The sequence below is a fragment of the Oncorhynchus keta genome, chromosome 33, assembly GCF_023373465.1.
Source record: "Oncorhynchus keta strain PuntledgeMale-10-30-2019 chromosome 33, Oket_V2, whole genome shotgun sequence".
Taxonomy (NCBI): Eukaryota; Metazoa; Chordata; class Actinopteri; order Salmoniformes; family Salmonidae; genus Oncorhynchus; species Oncorhynchus keta.
Window position 1 is genome coordinate 5,178,385 of NC_068453.1, and position 12,821 is coordinate 5,191,205.

The 12,821-nt window shown below is 43.4% G+C and overlaps 1 protein-coding gene across 3 annotated transcripts in view; it reads left to right on the forward strand.

Annotated features, from left to right (window-relative positions):
• The window catches only part of LOC118366085 (transcription initiation factor TFIID subunit 6-like), an 84,102-nt gene that overhangs the window by 51,212 nt on the left and 20,069 nt on the right, over nt 1-12,821 (forward strand). For all 3 annotated transcript variants that reach the window (XR_008088950.1, XM_035748442.2, XM_035748444.2), the window contains 6 exons: nt 2,719-2,879; nt 3,079-3,165; nt 4,988-5,141; nt 5,370-5,426; nt 7,566-7,682; nt 10,304-10,425. Coding sequence is in view for 2 of the 3 variants with exons in the window: in XM_035748442.2 (XP_035604335.1) it covers nt 2,719-2,879; nt 3,079-3,165; nt 4,988-5,141; nt 5,370-5,426; nt 7,566-7,682; nt 10,304-10,425 (698 nt within the window). In the remaining variant the exon portion in view is untranslated. The remainder of the gene's footprint in view (nt 1-2,718; nt 2,880-3,078; nt 3,166-4,987; nt 5,142-5,369; nt 5,427-7,565; nt 7,683-10,303; nt 10,426-12,821) is intronic.

Sequence of the window (12,821 nt, forward strand, 5' to 3'; positions counted from 1 at the left end):
GTTTTGATAGTCGCAGTGGGTACATCATCTCCTATACACTTCCTGATGAACTCAGTCACCTTATTAGTGTATTCGTCGATGTTATTGTCGGATGCTACCCTGAACATGTCTTTTAGGAGAGCTAATAGGTGTGCAGTCTTTTATTCCTGTCCACCTCTAAAGGTGTTAGCATGCTTCAGTTCAGCTCGTGCCTAGCTGAACTCGGCTAGCCGAACCGAACACGTTTACTTGCATACTCCCTTAAACGACCTTAGCTTGAAAAACAAGAAAAAAGTGTCAATAGTACTGTTTGTCCATTTTGAAATGCATAGCCAGTATACATTACCTCAAAATAGTCCAAATGTATCAAAGACAAAATCTGTTGTTCATTTTGCCAAGGAGATCTTAGTCGTGGAATTTTACATCTAACTAAGATATTTGATGCGGTATTTCTCAATGAAAAAATGTGCATGAAAGTGAGTCGTCTCTAGTTGAATGACAACAAAGACTTTATTGAAGAATCCCTACTGTTGACCAATCACTGACGAAAGAACATAGACTTCGACTCCGAATTCAGCTTGCCTCCAGAAAAAATATTGTGTGCACTCAACAAAAGCGTCACATAATGTCATGCTAGTATATGCACAAACTCTGCCGAACTGTTTCGGCTGGGAAGCATGCAGATGCCTGAACAAACCACATTTTAGAAATGAGCTGCTCAACCGGACCTTGATAAAACTGTCTCTGATGTGTTTGAGCAGGGCTTGATGAAAAGCCTGCATGCCTAGTAGCTCTCTTAGAGCGTTGGACTACATTTACATTTACATTTAAGTCATTTAGCAGACGCTCTTATCCAGAGCGACTTACAAATTGGACTAGTAACCGGAAGGTTGCAAGTTCAAACCCCCGAGCTGACAAGGTCTGTCGTTCTGCCCCCGAACAGGCAGTTAACCCACTGTTCCCTAGGCCGTCATTGAAAATAAGAATTTGTTCTTAACTGATTTGCCTAGTTAAGTAAAGGTAAAATAAAAACAATAAAAAACACGTGTTTTATACAGTTGCCTAACAGGTATTCATTCTACTTTGTGGAATGAAGTGCCTTGCTCAACGACAGGAGATGGGATCAGAGAGCAGCCTCCCAGTGTTCATACCACATTACGCTTACTTTTGTATATAGAAACACAACCAATTATTGGTCATAGAAATTTGGTTAAAAGTTATGGGAAAATCATGAAATTCCATCTGTCAAAATGTGTATGAACCCTGTTACTAGCATATGCACCTAAATATTTTTCTGTGTGACCTGACCTGGAATTTTAATTTAGGAGCACCAGTGAAACTATATAAAAAAAGCTTTAGTATCTCAAAATGTTTCATTGGGCTCCTAAATGTATTTGTGTGCATCTACATTTTTCAACTTAGGCACACACACGTTCTCATGGTTAAAAAAAGAAGTAAACTCTAAGGTGACGTTGCGTTCTCGTGCATCCTGAATGTCCTAGAGGTAACATCATGCATCCTTTGCCCTTAAGGTCATGAGTGACATCATGCATCCTTCGCCCTTAAGGTCATGAATGTCCTACAGGTAACATCATGCATCCTTCGCCCTTAAGGTCATGAATGTCCTACAGGTGACATCATGCATCCTTCGCCCTTAAGGTCATGAATGTCCTACAGGTGACATCATGCATCCTTCGCCCTTAAGGTCATGAATGTCCTACAGGTGACATCATGCATCCTTCGCCCTTAAGGTCATGAATGTCCTACAGGTAACATCATGCATCCTTCGCCCTTAAGGTCATGAATGTCCTACAGGTGACATCATGCATCCTTCGCCCTTAAGGTCATGAATGTCCTACAGGTGACATCATGCATCCTTCGCCCTTAAGGTCATGAATGTCCTACAGGTGACATCATGCATCCTTCGCCCTTAAGGTCATGAATGTCCTACAGGTGACATCATGCATCCTTCGCCCTTAAGGTCATGAATGTCCTACAGGTCTCTAGCTTTTGAGCTTTTTCCATTTTTGCCGCCTCTGTTTGCTTCTGAGGACCAGCGGCTGTTACATGTCTGGTACGAGCGTTACACATGTACTTTGAGCATTTCTAAGCAGCGTCACTCCCACTGGATTGTGGAGGCTATTTCTCTGGCATATGACAGCAGAAGGCAGGAATGACCAAACGGTGTACACAACGCGTACACTGTACTTACAGCTGGAGAGGGAGAGGGTCATTAGGCAGTGTGTAGATTGTGCAATACCTGGGCACCGCACATTTTCCTGTTGGGTGGTAACTCTGGGTAGACTGCCGTGGACCATTTAATTTGCTGTCCACTGGGGTCGTCTTGGGCGTGATTTTGTATCCCCATAGCTGTTTTGAACCGAGTTGATCGACTAAAAGGGAACGTACAGATGACTATAACTACTGTTTACTGAAGGAGGGAAACAACGTACAACACCTGTTCGGCCCGCACCGCCCAGTTCTGGACTCTGTGAAACTCAGTACAGAATTGAAGGAATTAATCCGGGCTTCGGGTTATCACCTGTTGAAGGGGGCTTTATCAGGCGTGATTCTAATGTTCTTCAGTAGAGGGCGCAATCATGCAAACTCCCCATAACTGTGTTTTACCTTGTTTCCTTTCTTCAGGAAACAGTAGTTATAGTCATAAGTAACTGTACGTTTTCTTTCAGCTTGACATCCCTCCTTATTGACCTCTGCGCTATCTCTCTTATCCAACAGTCACCATGGCTGAGGAGCGGAGGCCGAAGCAGTGCACTGTGGTTCTGCCCACGGAGTCAATGAAGGCCATGGCAGAGTCCATAGGAGTGGGGCAGCTACAGGAGGAGAGCTGTGCCGCCCTGAGCGAGGAGGTCAGCTACAGAATAAAGGAGATCGCCCAGGTAAGAACCGGGCCCTTTTCCATATTGCACACCGTAGCAAAATGATTTGCAGCAGAGAATGATAAAGTGTGATCTTATTGGACGACTCACTCTGACATGTAGCACCTCAGTTCATATCAATACCAATGAACACCGGGTAATTGTGTTATGAAATGTCATCCTTCGCTCATATTTTCTGTTTCTCCCCTTTGTCTTCCAGGACGCGTTGAAGTTTATGCACCATGGAAAGAGATGTAAACTGACGACCAGCGACATAGATCATGCTCTTAAACTGAAGAATGTAGAGGTGAGGGGGACTATACTACGCCATCATGGAGAAATGGTTCTTTCTTTGGAGAACTTTTCTCAGGACCTCAATGAAATATAGTATATAGGCTATTGAAAGGAACATTTCAGGTTTCATTTGCATAAGCAGACTTGTGAATTTAATGATATCAATCAATTGGTGGTATACTGTGCCTTTGGAAAACATTCAGACCCCCTAGACTTTTTCCAAATTTTGTTACGTTACAGCCTTATTCTAAAATGGATTTTAAAAATTCTCAGCTATATACACACAATACCCCATAATGCGGATTTTAAAAAACAATAACAGATCACGTATTTACATAAGTATTCAGACACTTTGCTATGAGACACGTAATTGAGGTCAGGTGCATCTTGTTTCCTCCATTGATCATCCTTGATCTTTCTACAACTTGATTGGAGTCCACCTGTGGTAAATTCAATTGATTTGACATGATTTGGATAGGCACACATCTGTCTATATAAGGTACCACAGTTGACAGTGCATGTCAAAGCAAAAACCAGGCCATGAGGTCGAAGGAATTGTCTGTAGAGCTCCGAGAGAGGATTGTGTCGAAGCACAGATCTGGGGAAGGGTACCAAAAAAGGTCTTCAGCATTGAAGGTCCCCAAGAACACAGTGGCCTCAATCAATCTTAAATGGAAAAAGTTTGGAACCACCAAGACTCTTCCTAGAGCTGGCTGCCCGGCCGAACTGAGCAATCGGAGGAGAAGGGTCTTGGTCAGGGATTGTCACTCTGACAGAGCTCTAGAGTTCCTCTGTGGAGATGGGACAATCATCTCTGCAGAACTCCACCAATCAGGCCTTTATGGTAGAGTGGAAGCCACTCCTGAGTAAAAGGCACATGACAGCCCTCTTGGAGTTTGCCAAAAGGCACCTAAAGACCATGACAAAGATTCTTTAGTCTGATGAAACCAAGATTTAACTTTTTGGCCTGAATTCCAAGTGTTACGTCTGGGGGAAACCCGGAACCATCCCTACGGTGAAGCATGGTGGTGGCAGCATCATGCTGTGGATATGTTTTTCAGGGACTGGGAGACTAGTCAGGATCAAGGCAAAGATGAACGGAGCAAAGTACAGAGAGATCCTTGATGAAAACCTGCTCCAGAGGGCACAGGAACTCCGACTGGGGCGAAGGTTCACCTTCCAACAGGACAACGACCTTAAGCACACAGCCAAGACAACGCAGGAGTGGCTTCGGGACAAGTCTCTGAATGTCCTTGAGTGGCCCAGCCAGAGCCCGGACTTGAACCCGATCGAACATCTCTGGAGGGACCTGAAAAAAGCTGTGCAGCGACGCTCCCCATCCAACCTGACAGAGCTTGATAGGATCTGCAGAGAAGAATGGATGAAAATCTTAAAATACATGTTTTCCAAGCTTGTAGTATCATACCCAAGAAGACTCAAGGCTGTAATTGCTGCCAACGGTGCTTGAACAAAGTACTGAGTAAAGAGTTTGAATACTTACGTAAATGTGATATTTCTTATATATATATATATTTTGCATTCATTTGCTTACATTTCTAAAAACCTGTTTTTGCTTTGTTTTTATGGGGTATTGTGTGTAGATTGAGGGGGTAAAAACAATTTAATCAATTTTAGAATACATTTTTAACCTAACAAAATGTGGAAAAAGTCAAGGGGTCTGAATACTTTCCGAAGGCACTGTAGATATTGATGGAAGTCACTACACTGGTACATGCACCATTTCAGTTTGTCTGTATCTATCCAGCCATCACAATATTAGTCATCCCAGTGCTTGGGTTCATAGCGGCCTCCTCTCTTTCCTCTCTCCTCCACAGCCTCTCTATGGCTTCCAGTCGCAGGAATTCATTCCGTTCCGCTTCGCCAGTGGAGGAGGGAGAGAGCTTCACTTCTACGAGGAGAAGGAGGTAGACCTCAGTGACATCATCAACACACCCCTCCCTAGAGTCCCCCTTGACGTTTCGCTCAAAGGTATTATTATAGTTTGGTTATTTTTTTATTTTTTTGGGGGGGGGTGTTTTACAAAAACGCAACTAATAGATATATCTCTCTCTCTTAAACTATTTCAAAGGTAAAGGTGTTGATTGCATTGAGTAAGTAGATTCACATGTACTGTGTTATCTACACGTCCTATGACAGTTTTTGATTTAGTTGATTATACAAGCTCTTGTACCTCCTCTCTTGTTTTCTGTTCCTCAGCTCACTGGTTAAGTATTGAAGGTGTCCAGCCTTCGATACCAGAGAACCCACCCCCAGGTGAGACGTCTGTCTGTGTTTGTCTATGTCCGCCTTTCTCTATCATCTACTTGAGAAAAGCAGCATAATTCTTAAAACAACCACATTTGCAGTATGTGTATGTTTACACTATGTATACAGTGCCTTTGGAAAGTATTCAGACCCCATGACTTTTTCCACATTTTGTTAAGTTACAGCCTTATTCTAAAATGGATTAAATAATAAATCAAAAATTCCTCGGCAATCTACACACAATACTCCATGAAAAGTGAAAACATTAAAAAAAAAATGTATTACCAATAAAAAACAGAAATACCCTATTTACATAAGTATTCAGACCCATTTGAAATTGAGCTCAGGTGCATCCTGTTTTCATTGATCATCCTTGAGATGTTTCTACAACTTGGAGTCCACCTGTGGTACATTCAATTGATTGGACATGATTTGGAAAGGGACACACCCTTCTATATAAGGTCCCACAGTTGGCAGTGCATGTCAGAGCAAAAACCAAGCCATGAGGTCGAAGGAATTGTCCGTAGAGCTCCGAGACTGGATTATGTCGAAGCACAGATCTGGAGAAGGGTACCAAAAAATGTCTTCAGCATTGAAGGTCCCCAAGAACACAGTGGTCTCCATCATTCTTAAATGGAAAAAGTTTGGAACCACAAAGACTCTTCCTAAGCTGGACACCTGGCCAAACCGAGCAATCGGGGAGAAGGGGCTTGGTCAGGGAGGTGACCAAGAACCCAATGGTCACTCTGACATAGCTCTAGAGTTCCTCTGTGGAGATAGGGGAACCTTCCAGAAGAACAACCATCTCTGCATCACTCCACCAATCAGGTCTTTATGGTAGTTTGGCAAGACGGAAGCCACTCCTCAGTAAAAGACACATGACAGCCCGCTTGGAGTTTGCCAAAAGACACATAAAGAACTCTCAGACCATGCGAAACAAGATTCTCTGGTCTGATGAAACCGAGATTTAACTTTTTGGCCTGAATGCTAAGTGTCACGTCTTGAGGAAACCTTGCACCATCCCTACGGGGAAGCATGGTGGTGGCAGCATCATGCTGTGGGGATGTTTTTCAGCAGCAGGGACAAGGAGATTAGTCAGGATCGAGGGAAAGATGAACAGGTGAAAACCTGCTCCAGAGCACTCAGGACCTCAGCCTGGGGTGAATGTTCACTTTCCAACAGGACAACGACCCTAAGCACACAGCCAAGACAACACACAGGAATGGCTGAATGTTCTTGAGTGGCCCAGCCAGAGCTCGGACTTGAACTAGATCGAACATCTCTGGAGAGACCTGAAAATAGCTGTGCAGCGACGCTCCCTATCCAACCTGACAGAGCTTGAGAGGATCTGCAGAGAATAATGGGGGGAAAAAAATCACCAAATACTCGTGTGCCAAGCTTGTAGCGTCATACCCAAGAAGACTCAAGGCTGTAATCACTGCCAAAGGTGCTTGAACAAAGGCCTGAGTAAAGAGTATGAATAGTTTGTCATTATGGGGTATTGTGTTTAGATTGAGGGAACAAAACCATTTAATCCATTTTAGAATAAGGCTGTAATGTAACAAAATATGGAAAAAGTGAAGGGGTCTGAATACTTTCCGAATGCACTGAATGCACCAGCAGCATACCACCCTGCATACCACTGCTGGCTTGCTTCTGAAGCTGAGCAGGGTTGTTCCTGGTCTGTCCCTGGATGGGAGACCAGATGCTGCTGGTGGTGTTGGAGGGCCAGTAGGAGGCACTCTTTCCTCTGGTCTAAAAATAAATAAATATATATATATATATATCCCAATGCCCCGGGGCAGTGATTGGGGACACTGCTCTGTGTAGGTTGCCGTCTTTCGGGTGGGACGTTAAACGGGTGTCCTGACTCTCTGAGGTCATTAAAGATCCCATGGCACTTATCGTTAGAGTAGGGGTATTAATCCTGGTGTCCTGGCTAAATTCCCAATCTGGCCCTCAAACTATCACGGTCACCTAATAATCCCCAGTTTACAATTGGCTCATTCATCCCCCTCCTCTCCCCTATAACTATTCCCCAGGTCGTTGTTGCTGTAAATGAGAACACGTTCTCAGTCAACTTACCTGGTAAAATAACGGATAAATAAAAAATACCATCACCCTTCTGTCCCCTTCTCTTTTCCTCAGCCCCCAAAGAGCAGCAGAAGACTGAATCTACAGAGCCTCTCAAAGCCGTCAAGCCTGGTCAGGAGGAGGAGGGCTCCGTCCAGAAGGGCCAGGGAGCTACATCTGCAGAGGCTAAAGGTCAGTGTATTCTCTGTTTGTAATGTCTATTGTCTCTCTATCCGTCTGTCTGTACTGTCTGTGTGTCGGTACTATATGCCATCTTAAAATTGTACGTGCACAAGTAGAGTTGGATTATTTGCTCTAAAATGTTAAATAGATATTTATTTAATTTTATGTGTGGGACAAAACAAACCACATCAATGACATTCAAGATATTCTTCCGTATTAAACCCATTCTTCAAGTGGAAATCAGTATTTTAAACAATAACAAAGTGTGCTCCCCTTATGGTTAGGGGATGTGAACCTTTGTCCTATCGTGATTATGTACTCATAAAGCATTGTGATATATACGATGGTATCGCACCCTATTGGCCAACCTCAAACATAAAAATAATAATACAAAAACACAGTTGGGCTGAAACCACCGTTAGGCTATAGTACGAAATTGTATGCTGCATCTGGAATAATCATGATGAAAGAAGATGTTGTTGAAAGCTTGCCAGAGGCTAAGTACAGACAAATCTTTTCTAATATTCCTTTCTGGTGGGGCTTCATTATAGAATGTGTGTGTGTGTTGCGCAACTGATGAGGAACGGGCTGTCTTACCGTAAGTGAATTATAAATCATGGACTGGATAGAAGCAAATTCTACCGTCTTAAGAACTGGATAATAATTTCTTTGACTCATCCTACTCTCTTAATAGGCTGTTTCTTCAGTCTCTCATAAAGCTGTGTTTGAGAATAGCCTAAAGACTCTCGACTTTCATTCTCGTTCTTTTTGAAAGCGGCAACTTTAGGGCAACCGTATTAGAATATTTGGGAAATAGGCTACTATTCACAACTTGAATTTGTCTGAAAGCTTGTATGATAGACCTAGTAGGAGGATAGGTTATTGGCCATTTGGTTTTCAACCTCAAATGGAGCGATTTGTCCACCTCTCACGGATCATTTAGTTTTGTTATAAGCTTAAACCAGATTGTTCCGTACGCCATTGGTATTGTTTGTTCTCCCTCATTATTAGTCCCCTGGCTACCTTACGTTTTTAGGCTATTCAAACAACTTTTTGAGATGGACTCCAGCCACCCTAGTCATAGACTGCACAGCAAGCGGTACTGGAGCGCCAAGTCTAGGTCCAAAAGTCTTCTTAACAGCTTCTACCCCCAAGCCGTAAGACAACTGAACATCTAATCAAATGGCTACCCAGACTATTTGCATTGCCCCCCCTCCCCCTTCTTTTATGCTGCTGCTACCTCTACTAACCGGTGCCCCCACACATTGACTCTGTACCGGTACCCCCTGTATTTCGCCTCGCTGTTGTTATTTTGCTGCTTTTCTTTAATTATTTGTTACTGTTATTATTTACTTAACCAACAATGCAGTTAAGAAAAATTTGGCGCACATGACCATCGCAGATATCAACATTTTAACCATGTTTTGAGGCTATTATATAGTGTTTTATTTTTTACATTTACTTTGGCGTAAAACAAGCTTATATGTTGGGTTGTTACAGGCTTTGGTTGTTCCATTTGTTTTGTGATTGGACTTTAGCTTTAGCACATAGGGCGCACCGATAGTCAGTATGTGTTACATCTGTGCTGGTTGCCATCTCGTTAGTGGCTGGCCAAGTGCTCCAGTGGTTTTAATAGATGCAGAGGGTTAACACCTTTAGTTGGCTCTCCCTATTTTGATTTCTAGACCAACAATCCTTTAACTGATTTCCCTGATTTCATTTTGTTCCACCTTTTTGTTTTGCTTCCTGGTGTAGGTTTTTCTTTTGTTTGCCTCTTCCTGGGCAAATTTCATGTGCGCTCATGGTGGGTGTCTTTTAAGTTGCTGTTGCTAGTCAACTTTCAGTGGACACTATTGTGAATTCTTCAGTACATATGTGGCAATTATTTATTTCAGAAGGAGACAGAAAAACTAGTGCACTCTATATGTGCTCTAGGTCATTGGACACCATTAGACATGCACCTGTCTGGGGTGTAGACACGACTGGTTATTCCTGTAACTGTGTTACGGCCTACTATGTACTGTTGCTATGGTTACACATCTCGGGTCTTTTCCAGAACAATGGTGTCCCTTTCAGAGGAGTTAGCAGGATGACATGTATGGTTATTCCCGTAGAGTGCCAAGGTCTATGGTCCTACATGCATGAACCTGGCTTAAGGCGAGTGCAGGTCTATTTGTGTCTATTTCTGTGGCTCTACGGGTTCCATGCCCTAATATGAAGGCAATATGATAACGGTGGCTAAATGCCAGAGGGGATGAGCCGTTAAGAGGAGTTACTATGAGTGTGACGTAAGGAGGACAAATGTATAATTAGTCTGTGCCAAGACTGGAAGGCACTTGTATTCATGAACCAGCTCGGCTTTTATTATGAAGTAATAAAATGTCTGTTTGAACTCACATGCTCCGGTATTTGTGAAATATGATTGACCGAATATTTCCACGACAACACTGCCATGCATTTATTAGTTATATTCTTCAAGAATAAATAGGTACATATCATTAATTTATAAGTCCAACAATTGATGTAGCAGCTGCAGATAGCCCCATTAAGGAAAAGCAATTCCTATTTAATAAACATTTGTTTGCATCTCTCTCTCTTTCCCTGTGTGTTTTTCTGCCCCCCATTCCCAGGAAAGAAGGATGGTCTGATGAGGATGAAGCCCCGCAGTACTCACGAGCTCTCAGTGGAACAGCAGCTCTACTACAAGGAGATCACGGAGGCCTGCGTCGGGTCCTGTGAGGCCAAGAGAGCTGTGAGTCAACTGTTTATCAAGTGTCCATTTGTGTGTGTGTGTGTGTGTGTGTATGTGCGCATGCATGTAAGCAAGAGTTGTGTGCTTGTGTCTCCTCCAAAATGATTGGCACACTTGAAAAGATGAGCAAAAGACTGTGAAAAACAATACAAAATACAGTGGGGCAAAAAAGTATTTAGTCAGCCACCAATTGTGCAAGTTCTCCCACTTAAAAAGATGAGAGAGGCCTGTAATTTTCATCATAGGTACACTTCAACTATGACAAATAAAATCCAGAAAATCACATTGTAGAATTTTTTATGAATTTATTTGCAAATTATTGTGGAAAATAAGTATTTGGTCAATAACAAAAGTTTATCTCAATACTTGACAGAGGTCAAACGTTTTCTGTAAGTCTTCACAAGGTTTTCACACACTGTTGCTGGTATTTTGGCCCATTCCTCCATGCAGATATCCTCTAGAGCAGTGATGTTTTGGGGCTGTTGCTGGGCAACACAGACTTTCAACTCCCTCCAAAGATTTTCTATGGGGTTGAGATCTGGAGACTGGCTAGGCCACTCCAGGACCTTGAAATGCTTCTTACGAAGCCACTCCTTCGTTGCCCGGGCGGTGTGTTTGGGATCATTGTCATGCTGAAAGACCCAGCCATGTTTCATCTTCAATGCCCTTGCTGATGGAAGGAGGTTTTTACTCAAAATCTCACGATACATGGCCCCAGTCATTCTTTCCTTTACACGGATCAGTCGTCCTGGTCCCTTTGCAGAAAAACAGCCCCAAAGCATAGGTACACTTCAACTGTGAGAGACGGAATCTAAAACAAAAATCCAGAAAATCACATTGTATGATTTTTAACCAATTAATTTCCATTTTATTGCATGACATAAGTATTTGATACATCAGAAAAACATAACTTAATATTTGGTATAGAAACCTTTGTTTGCAATTACAGAGATCATACGTTAAATCGGCCGATTAATCGGTATCGGCTTTTTTGGTCCTCCAATAATTGGTATCGGTGTTAAAAAAATCATAATTGGTCGACCTCTAATTCCTACCACTGCTGTGTCATCTGCAAACTTGATGATTGAGTTGGAGGCGTGCATGGCCAACCAGTCATGGGTGAACAGGGAGTACAGGATAGGGCTGAGAACACACCCTTGTGGGGCCCCAGTGTTGAGGATCAGCGGGGTGGAGATGTTGTTACCTACCCTCACCATCTGGGGGCGGCCCATCAGGAAGTCCAGGACCCAGTTGCACAGAGCGGGGTCGAGACCCAGGGTCTCGAGCTTGATGACGAGTTTGGAGGGTACTATGGTGTTAAATACTGAGCTGTAGTCGATGAACAGCATTCTCACAGTTATTCCTCTTGTCCAGATGGGTTAGGGCAGTGTGATTGCGTCGTCTATGAACCTATTGGGGCGGTAAGCTAATTGGAGTGGGTCTAGGGTGTCCGGTAGGGTGGAGGTGATATGGTCATTGACTTGTCTGTCAAAGCACTTCATGATGACGGAAGTCGTTTAGCTCAGTTACCTTAGCTTTCTTGGGAACAGGAACAATGGCGGCCCTCTTGAAGCATGTGGGAACAGCAGACTGGGATAAGGATTGATTGAATATGTCCGTAAACACGTTCGCTGCAGTGAAGGAGAGCTCGCAGGTTTTGGTAGCGGGCCCTGTCGGTGGCACTGTATCGTCCTCAAAGCGAGCAAAGAAGTTGTTTAGTTTGTCTGGGAGAACGACATTGTGGTCCGTGACAGTGCTGGTTTTCTTTTTGTGGTCTGTGATTGACTGTAGACCCTGCCACATACCTCTCGTGTCTGAGCCGTTGAATTACAACTCCACTTTGTCCCTATACTGACGCTTAGCTTGTTTGATTGCCCTGTTTGTATTCGGTCATGTTTCCTGTCGCCTTGCCCTGATGAAAAGCAGTGGTTCGCGCTTCCAGTTTTGCACAAATGCTGCCATCAATCCACGGTTTCTGGTTGGTTGGGGAAGGTTTTAATAGTCACTGTGGGTCCAACATCATCGATGCACATGCTAATAAACTCGCTCACCGAATCAGCGTATTCATCAATGTTATTGTCCGACGCTATGCGGAACATATCCCAGTCCACGTGATCGAAGCAATCTTGAAGCATAGAATCCGATTGGTCGGACCAGTGTTGAACAGACCTGAGTACGGGCGTTTCCTGTTTTAGTTTCTGTCTATAGGCTGGGAGCAACAAAATGGAGACAAGATTTTCCAAAAGGAGGGCGGGGGAGAGCTTTGTATGCATCGCAGAAGTTAGAATAACAATGATCCAGGGTTTTGCCAGCCCGTGTCGCGCATTCTATATGCTGATAAAAATTTAGGGAGCCTTGTTTTCAGATTAGCCTTGTTAAAATCCCCAGCTACAATA